The sequence below is a fragment of the Cebidichthys violaceus genome, unplaced genomic scaffold, assembly GCF_023349555.1.
Source record: "Cebidichthys violaceus isolate CVI_PGR_0920_01 unplaced genomic scaffold, fCebVio1.0.p SCAF_103, whole genome shotgun sequence".
In the NCBI taxonomy this organism is placed as follows: domain Eukaryota; kingdom Metazoa; phylum Chordata; class Actinopteri; order Perciformes; family Stichaeidae; genus Cebidichthys; species Cebidichthys violaceus.
Genome location: NW_027176267.1, coordinates 15,001 through 25,000, shown reverse-complemented (window position 1 = coordinate 25,000; position 10,000 = coordinate 15,001). Strand labels below are relative to the sequence as shown.

The window sequence follows — 10,000 nt, the reverse complement described above, 5'->3', positions numbered from 1 at the left end:
TTGGCCAGCCTGCTCTCGAGGGCGGGACTTATGGAACATTTAATTCCACCAACCAAACAGATACGACTGTCTGACTATTGCAACAAATATGCATTAATTATGAATACATGTAATTAATTAATTTATTCATATACTTATTCAAAATATATTTTATATTACATTATCTCCTCTCTCCTGGTCTCTTCTCTCCTGGTATCTTCTCCTTGTCTCCTCTCTCCTGGTCTCTTCTCCTTGTCTCCTTTCCTCTGCAGGCGTCCACAGGTGAGCTCCTTCGTTGTCTTTCTGACTTTCTGTGTCGACGTTGTGTCAAACTGAAGGAGCTCTCGTCCAATCAGATCGTCCTGTGGTTCAGAAATGTTGACCGAGCGCTTCTGGTTCAAGGCTGGCAGGTCAGGTTCATTTATCATCTAGTCCCCAGACCTCTACATCTAGTCCTCAAACTAGTCCCCAGACTTGAAGAACAAACCGTACTAGTGCTCATTTATTTCTGTCTTATTGTGTCCATCCTTGGTAAAATGTGTAATTATGTGTATTAGTATGTGTACTAGTATATGCTTTAAAAGGTACTCGGAGGCTCTTAACATGGTGAAAACATATCAAGAAGAAGAACAAAAGAAACGATTACTTTGCATTGATTATTTAAACAGTAGATTAAAGATTAAAGCAGATTTAAACAGGATGTGACGGAGAATGTTTCATATGTTGAGGAGAGAGTGTCATAGTGAGGGGCCAGAAATGGAGAAGGCTCCGCCCCCAAGGTTCAATGCTTTGGAAGTAGTACACGTGTATCTGATCTCTGCAGTACTAGTACTCTCCTCTCTGTAGTACTACTAGTTCTGTCTCTATAGTACTAGTACTCTTTGTAGTACTACTCTTCTTGTCCCCCTGCAGGACCAGTGCTTCATCAGTCCTGCCAGTCTGGTCTTTGTGTACCTGCTGTGCAGGGAGGTGGTGGACGAGGACACGTCTTCAGAGCAGGAGCTCCACGCTACCTTCCTCACCTGTCTCTACCTGGCTTACTCCTACCTAGGCAACGAGATCTCCTACCCCCTGAAACCTTTCCTAGTGGAGTCCAGCCGTGATGCATTCTGGGAGAGAGCGCTGGAGCTGATCGACTGGCTGAGTGCTGACATGCTGAGAATCAATGCCGACCCGCACTTCTTCACCGAGGTGTTTCAGGACCTGAAGAACCAGGGAGGATCTAGGGAGAGGGAGAAGGAAAGGGAGAAAGAGAGGGAGAATGAGAGGGAGAAGGAAAGGGAGAGGGAGAAAGAGGGTGAGAAGCAGGAGGAAAAAAGGGAGGATGACAGTCAGAAAATAGAAGAGAAAGATAAAGATGGAGGAAACAGAATGGAAGATCTGGATCGTTAGGAGAGAAGAAGAAGTAAAACAGTATTTGTTAATGAGACTCGTCCAGCTGTACTGCAGCTTTAACACTATCACCATGGTGACTAAACAGAAGACTGAAGAATGGCATGCTGTCAATCAAACCAACTGTATCTTCTGATTGTGTCGTTGTGGATGTAGATGAGTTTCCATGGCGATTTAACATATAATCTCGAGCCTTAATTTGTTTAGTTGCAGAAAGTTTAACATGTCGTTGATTCAGGGTGGTAGTATATATATATATATATATATATATATATATATATATATATATATATATTCCAATAGAGACAGAAAACATCAGATAAACAGATGAAAGCTGAAGTTCTAAACAACCACTATTACTGCTATTTATTACGATTCTATTATTCTATTCTATTATTCTATTATATTATTCTATTTTATTATTATTATTTTTATCATTATTATATTATTATTATTATTATTTTTATTGTTATCATTATTATTATTATTATTAATTAACACATAATGAGTGAGAGCTGCTGCAGCTCTAACAGTCTAAACAGAGGCTCTGATTGGAGGAGAGCTCAACCTTCAACCTTAAGAACATCTAAACTAAAAATAAGATATTTATTACAAATAATGAATGTCATGGTTCTGTTAAACTTTGGTTAAATAATTTAATAATTTGTAATATATATATATATATATATATATATATATATATATATATATATATATATTTGACCTTCTATACACAGCCTTAATCTGTCCGTTGTGATTGAGACATTGTGGGAAATGTAGTTCATCAGTGTCACTTAAAGGAGCAGTTGGAGCAGCCATGACATGGTGACAGGTGATGTAACCTGGTGATCAGCTGTGTGAGAGTGATGTTTTCTGTCCCTGTTTTGTTGTCTGAAGGCTGAATGTAAAACCAGTCAGGTTAACTCAAGTCTTTTTATATGGAGATTAAACCACCGACATAAACAACACGAGTGTGCGTTGCCTCTTCTGTCCTCGTTACGCCGTCACCTGATCCATTGTGTCTTCTGCTGTTGTCTATTCTGTTGTCTTGTATTCTAACCAACATGCTGAAAACACCGGAGGGTCTCCTATTTCTCACGGAGGCCTTTTGGAATTGTGGTATTTAATTTTGATATCCAGGGGTGATACATGGATACCAAGAGTCTCTTTGAAAATATCAAAAACGAAAAAAGGGGGTGATTTTATAAAACAGACTGGGTTAATATTTCTTATTTAGCCCGTGAGGGTCTATGGTTCCCAGTCTGTGGATCCACTTAGTCTCCGCTGCTTGTTGCTCTCCAGGCCCACACTTAATTCAAAGGTACAGGTCATTCTTTGTCTCCCCCACACCTCACATCGTAAACCACATTGAAGTTACAACCAAGTCTGCTGTGTGGTCTAAAAACGTGGGGGAGACGCATTAAACCGATCTCTCCTTTAAGTGCCTAGATGAGAGGAGAGGTGAACAGAGGTGAGGTGAGCCTAGCCCAACCACACTTTTATCTTAGCCTCAACCACGAGGCGTTTTGTGGTTCCATATATTTGGGTGTATTGTATGATATGAAGTCAGAACAGGACCCGAGTTGTTGCTTTCATTAATTGATACAAGAAGAAAAAGGAAATGTTTTGTGTTTCTTAGAACCTGGTGAGACTTTCACACTTGAAGGTTCTCACGGGAGTCGATCCTCCGACATCTGCGCATGCGCATTGGGGTTTACGGTGTGTGCGGTCGCGCTAACCGTTCAGTGCGACCGCACACTATCTACATCAAACACTACTCACCTGTACTCACCTGTACGCAACATCTATCTTTAATGTGCAACCTTTTGGTTCCTGCTGTTGTGTTTCAGCCTGGCCTGCTGGTGGGAGTACCGGGCATGCTCAGTGGGATGCATCAGGCACACCCGCTCTATGGCAGGTATACGCTAATAACTATTATGTAAATTCTATTTTTAATCCACCCAGTCTTTCCTCATGCCAACGACATTTTACAATAGCTGTCTTGTGGTTCAACGGACGCTCCACATTCTTCCCTTTTGATATCACTCCTTGTTGTGCACATTAGCTTTCTGTCTCTTTGAGAAGCGATGAGTTTCAGAGTGAAACAATCTCTCGTGACTTTTGAATTCCCTAGAATGGCGTGGAAGGATGTGGTTACAATGGCGGCAGAAGTGGCCAGAAATGGATTTGATGTTACTCATGACCTCGGTAGATGTGATGACATCATAAATATCACCTGTCCTCAGTCATAGAGACAATAGGTGTGAATACATCTGACTTATCACCCTTCTGTCTGTCTTACTTATTCTCCCCTCTATGAGTATACTATAAAATAATTATATATCTGTCTTACTATCTAATAATATATATTTCATTTTTTTCCTCTCTATTCACTGTTGTTTCTTTCTCTCCTTACTATCTTTTCTATAAATCTTTTATCTTTATTAATTAATTGTTATATATCTTTTCATTGATACACATTCTTTTCTCCATATACCGTTCTTCCACCCAGTCCTTCTATGCTGACATGCACTCACTATGTCCACAGCAGCCCATCAATCACTGTTCAAAACAGCAGGTTGACCACTCGCTACTCAATAGCTTCTTGAATTCCAGAGCATTTTATAGCACTCTAACTGTCAACCCTTCTCATTGACGGTGCCATTTTTTTTTTTTTTTTTTTTTTTTTTTTTTTGTTGTTGTCTATGACCACTGTCATGTCTGACAAAGTCTCCGTCTCATCCTCACATCACAGAGACTATTTTCATATTTTAATTTGCTTTAATTTTCAATTTATTAATATGGCTTAGGCTGCCCCTTGGAATTGTGGGTAGTTACCAATACCGCTGTTTAAATATGGAAGCGAGGTGAGGCAGCGACGAGCTGTTCCTCACCTCAGATTGTGATTCCCTCACTAAATGGGTTGAGCGCGTGCCTTTTGCTGTCTCATTCCTGCACACACTGTAATATTTGTAGACACTTTTATTATATGTCCTTTCTTTACATATAATATGTAATGTATATCACGTCTGTGTAGAACATGTTTAGTCTTGTTGATCTGACAGAAACCGCAGTGAAAAAGCAGAGGGCAAACAAACAGTACCTCTGCCTCACTGAAGGGGGCGTGCGAGAGCCCACGGGTCGGGTATATCGCGTCAAGCTGCACAGAACAGATCGACCCAGACAGGAAGTCATGCACCGATAAGGGATATACGTAGCATCCGGTCATTTTTCAAAATAAAAAACAGCCAGAGCTGTGATCAGGATTGCGGTTAGGGTTATCAAATATGTACTTTATCTATGTATTTGTAAAGAATGCTGATATGAAATATGAAAAACAACCAGTAGTCAATGTGCAGGCTGCCAATTGAATTATATATTTGTAAATCTGACTGTGAAAGAGTCAGTGTCTCACCAGTCACTGATTTACCTTCACCTAAAAGTAATTTTCACTGAACATAGCCTGACCGGACATCACAAAGACTATGTCTACTTGTTATACACAGTCTATGGTTGTGACTTGTAAGGCAAGGTGTTGCTGTGATGACGTGAAGATTATATAACTAATATTAAATCACTAGATTATGTGTCCAAAATAAGGACTCTTATTTTGACAACTTCCGCCCATATTCACGGAAATGATTGCTTGACCTTGTTGTATGAACGTCACTTTTACGTAACTACGCAGTTTGTTTTTTGCTTAGTCACTTCCCATTTGCAATTGACTGAGAGAGACCGTTGAATTCAAATTTCAATTTGAGTTTGAATTGAGAGACATACAAACAAAGACACACGGATTAAGAGAGAGAAGAGAGATTCTTTAAGGACCTTTGTACGATTTTGAACTCGGTGAGTGTTTATTTTATCATTTTTAACTGTGACAAAGGGGACAGATGTAGCTGCGCTAGCTTGTTGGCATGCTAACGTCAGTATCTGCTACTCAATGTGATGTTGCTAGTGTATATACTGTTGCATTGTGCGTCTTAGAATGCTGTTACGATTATTTTAGTTGCTATCACTGGTCTGTTAACACTACTCGGCACTCAGAGGAGATCTAGTTAGCAGCATGTGTGTAGCTGGAGTAACATAAAGCTAACATTCGCTAATCGGAGCTAATAAAGCTAAGAGCTAACGCAGCTAACAACGCACAGACAGAGTGAGCGTTTCTTTTGCAAATCATGAAGGTTCACTAGAGTCCCGAATGTTTATTTTACATATGAAATGTTTCTGAAGATTTTAAAGTAATATAATTAAAAGTAATTATGGAATTGAAATAACAGTGCTATTGAAGTTGTTAACATTGAGTAATGGGTGCGGCAGTGGATGTTTCTAGAAGAAAAGACAGCGGCTCTCACACAAAAGCAGCTTATGTTTTATGAATGTTGTAGGGAGAAATATCTCTCTCTGTCATTATGATGGGTATTTTTTCCCTCATTGTTTTTTGTGTTAGAGAAGGCAAGTAACCACAAAGTGTGCCAACAGTGTAACACAACAGAATGTGTTTCAGAGCTTCTGCACAGCATGCTGATTGTAAATATATAAGGCTCGATGTCCGGACTAAGTTATTGTTTCATCATAATTGATTGAATTGTAGGCCAAAAGTGTGTCATGTGATTATTAATAATTGATGTTCCACGTACTTTTAGATGCCGCACGGGAAATCGTACCGCCGTTCGGAGACAGCAAAGATGAGGATGGAGGAGCGATGTGCTGTCATCTTTCCTCATCAGCAGTGTGGCAATACCAATCCTGCACGTATGTACATCAACCGTCTTTCTGATAAATGTTGGGTGAAGGGGAAAAAAAAGGAAACTCTGGCTGTCTTTGAGGTAGCCAGAAAGCACGGGCTCACAGACTTGTCTCAAACACTTGTTGTTCTCCAAAGAAGGGGGTTTGTATTGCCTATTTTGTAGATGTCCAAGTGGAAGCGTCCCAATCATCATCAAGTTCCTAATGTTGGATTTTTGTGTGTGTTTTTTTTTTCGAAAAAACAGGTGTGTGAGGGTCCTGGAAGAGTATGTATGGAACGGAAAACACCTCTGAGTACTACGAAAGTGCATCAAACCAAAATAAGATGAAATATCTCCGAGGATGTGTTTCCAGAAACAGGACCACTCATTAACCACACAGGGATCCGCTGGCTCTAGTTGGTTTGATTGAGGCCGTGGGGGAACAAGGTGTTCAATTTCCTCACCCACTGGCTGTCTTAAGCCAGTCTTTGTCTTACAGACCACCCGGATCCCGACTCCAGCCCCACGATGAGGAGATATTTGCTTCCATGCTGTCTGAAATGCTCATACAAGTGCGTTTTTTTGTTGGCCTTGTTAATTAAGTAGAGATGTTGTTTTTGTCTTAGGATTAAGCTGTTCTTGGTCTGACCAATGTACAGTTTCTTACAAACATCACACTATACAAAAAAAACACATTTTTGGATTGTGGCTCCGTCACATGCCAGACCGGTGCGCTCAGGTGAGTATGTTGGTTCACCATGAACTTTCTATTTTTAAAGTGTCTGGCATGTTTTTCTTTTTTGTGATCATCGCCAAGGGAGGCATGTACTAGAAGGTCTTTAATGTTTTTGTTCCTTCTAAATGCTGCTATAATTTTGAAGTCTGCAAATGATTCCATGCGGTCCTGTACCCTCTTGAAATTGTTTTTGATCCTAGCACTCAAGGCTCTAGAGGCAGGAGAAAAGGTAGAGACAAAGGGGACCAGATGTTGATAGTTGTCCTCTCTCCTAGGTCTCGGCCCTTGTTGGTAACCTCGCTGGACATCCACCTTAATGCCCCGGAGGAAGGTCCTGCTGTAACCCCGACGTCTGAGTGCCTGAAAGAGGGTCCTTGTTGCCGACTCGACATCCCCCGCTACTGTGCAAATGCTATGAAACCTTATGAGTTGTGATTTCACAATCCCACGATAGGTATGTTTCAGATGGTAACTAGATTTATGCAATAGTGTTAAGGGTTAGGGTTAGGGGGTTAGGGTTAGGGGGTTAGGGTTAGGGTTAGGTTTGTTGAGAAGCGCGGCCCTCCTAAGAGGGCCACGAGGGGCACTGGCACAAGGGGGCTGTCCTTTAAAAAAAGCTTTGATAAAAGACCCCTAAAATAAATAAAAGGGATAAAAGAATAAAATATTAAAAATTAACCTTAAAAAGTAAATGGAAAATAATAAATAATAAATAATGGTTTACAAACCATTTAAAGGAAAAATAAATGAGAAGGTTAAACAACCCTAAAACACAACAAAATAGAAATAAAAGAATACAGTTTTAAGAAGTATGTTTTAATCAAATCACAATAACAGTTTTGAAACAATTAAAAGATAAAAAAAGGGAAAAGAAAGGAATAAAAACTGTAAAAAATGTTTTGTTTAAAACAGCTTCGCAGTGGAGCACCCGCCAGCGGGGCAGTTGGAGAGGGAGTGTTATAAGGGGAGGGGAGGTTAAAAGTTAAAACAGGATAAAAGCTCCATGTTCAACCCGGGGGGGTACAGGTCCATCCATCGAAGGAACCCTCGTTTTAAAAGGACTAGAAATAAAATTCATAAAAACGGACAACAGGGGATAAGAAATTAAAACAAAATAATACACAGTGTTTCCTTAATAAATATATAAATAAAAACATAAACATAACACAGTATATAATATAATACAATAATAAATAAAATATAGCAAAAATACACAGACACCACATCTAAAAGGTAAGTGCTATTAAAACGGGTGGGAAAAAGGGTAAAACCATGCAGGTGTGGAAAGGAAACACTGGTTAAAAGGGGTAAGTGCTTTAAAAATGTGTAAAATTGTGTTCAATAAAATCATCCCCTGACTGCCGTTAAAAGAGGGGGCGGGGGGGTTTTATAAGAAAGGAGTCCTAAAAAAAACCGTCCAAAAGGGGGCCTCGTCTGCCAGCGGGGAGGAGGGCAGTATAGGGGAGGTGTGGCCCCACCATGGGGGGAATTAAATAGATAAATAAATTAAGGTAGAAATATAAATAACAGATATATAATATAAATAAATAGACAAACCAGTTAAAGAGGTTGAAAAAGGTGAATAAAAGAAACATGCATAATATTATAAAAACGCCCACACGTGAAGGACAAAATAAATAACAAATATAAGGGGTACCATGGTGGGGCTGTGGAGGGGGGGTGGGTTAAAAGTATGGCAGACAAGGCTCCCAGATGTAAAAGGGGGGGACGGAAACAAACCTGACGGGGCGATCCATGGAGGGAGAAGGTAAAAGAAAGAAAGGGGGGGGGGGGGGGGGCTTAAAAGAGCCACAGACTGGGTTAATATTTTTCGTTTAGCCCGTGAGGGTCTATGGTCCCCAGTCTGTGGATCCACTTCCTCTCCGCCGCTTGCCGCTGCGCCGTGCTCCACCGCTTGCTGCTCTCCAGGCCCACACTCTGGAGACCGTGTGAGCCATGGAGTTTAAAATGAACATATAGGACGCTCGTGCCATTCCCCCTGTTGATCATATAAAAGTGCTGCTTGATTCGCAGGTGCAGTTCATTCTTTGTCTCCCCCACGTACAACCTGTGGCAGGCCCCGCACCTCACAGCGTAAACTACATTGGAGGCTGTGGGTGGCAGGGCCTGCCCCAAGTTAAAACCGAGTCTACTCTGGGGGTTAAAAACGTGGGGGAGACGCATAAAACCGATCTCCGAACCTCGAAGCGCTTCCCTCCTGGTCTCTCTCTTATTGAGGTCCGTATGGACCAGGATATCTTTAAGGTTTTTACTTCTACGAAAGGCGGAGATCACACGACTGGCCCCCAGGGCGGCACAGTGCTCCCTCGTCCCCTGGAAATTATCTTTAATAGCTTTTAAAAAATTGTGAGTGCAGTTTGAAAACGTTAAAACTAAAGGGACGAGGGAGTGGGCCGGTTTTTGTGGGGTGCCCCTGCCGCCTCTGAAGGTGTCGGCGACCTCCGCCTTGATCGTCCTAAGGAAGCGCCTCGAGTAACCCCTGAGCCTCAACGCGCCAAAGAGGGTGCTGGTCGCCTCCTCGACGTGGCCCGGGAGGGTGCAGATCCTGTGGAACCGGATCAGCTGAGACTTGATGAGACCCCTGTACGTGTGTTTGGGGTGATAACTGGATTTATGAAGGAGTGCATGCCGGTCGGTGTCCTTGAAGTGGACTTTGGTGGCCAGGGTCTTGTTCTGGTCGCTGGATCCTTGAAAGAAGACCCTGGTGTCAAGGAACTCGACCGAGAGGTGTTGGAGGGTATGTTTGAGCTTAATCTTGGGGTGATGTGTATTTAAGATGTCCAAAAATGTGTGAAAGTGCTCTTCAGTGTGGTCCCAGAGGCCGAAGATGTCGTCCAGGTACCGGAAATATAAAAGGGGTTTGTAATGGAGTTTATTGAATGCTGTTCTCTCCCAATGGGCCAGGTAGATGTTTGCATACGCCGGGGAGTATTTCCGGCCCATTGCACATCCGCACAGCTGGAGATAATGTTTATTATTGAAGGTGAAGTCGTTCCGAGTCAGGGTGATGCTGAGGAGTTGAATGATTTCCTTGTCTGGTCTGGATGGGTCGGGGTGTTTACTAAAGAGGTCTTGAATGGCAATGAGGCCGAGGGGGGTTTCTATATTGGTGTACAGTGAATCTATGTCTATGGTGAAGAGA

General features: G+C 41.7%; 1 protein-coding gene and 1 long non-coding RNA gene across 2 annotated transcripts in view; both read left to right on the top strand.

Moving 5' to 3' along the window:
• LOC137887268 (cyclin-dependent kinase 5 activator 1-like) overlaps positions 1-2,337 on the top strand; it is a 3,705-nt gene extending 1,368 nt beyond the window's left edge. The window contains exons 2-3 of the mRNA XM_068730109.1: positions 252-389; positions 892-2,337. Of these exons, the coding sequence (XP_068586210.1) occupies positions 252-389; positions 892-1,371 (618 nt within the window). The 3' untranslated portion in view covers positions 1,372-2,337. The remainder of the gene's footprint in view (positions 1-251; positions 390-891) is intronic.
• A 2,721-nt stretch (positions 2,338-5,058) lies between these two features.
• The window catches only part of LOC137887256 (uncharacterized), a 6,636-nt gene continuing 1,694 nt past the window's right edge, over positions 5,059-10,000 (top strand). Inside the window, exons 1-4 of the long non-coding RNA XR_011105039.1 lie at positions 5,059-5,220; positions 6,018-6,126; positions 6,366-6,673; positions 7,113-10,000. The exon at positions 7,113-10,000 is cut by the window's right edge and continues 1,694 nt beyond it. This is a non-coding gene — a long non-coding RNA (uncharacterized lncRNA). The remainder of the gene's footprint in view (positions 5,221-6,017; positions 6,127-6,365; positions 6,674-7,112) is intronic.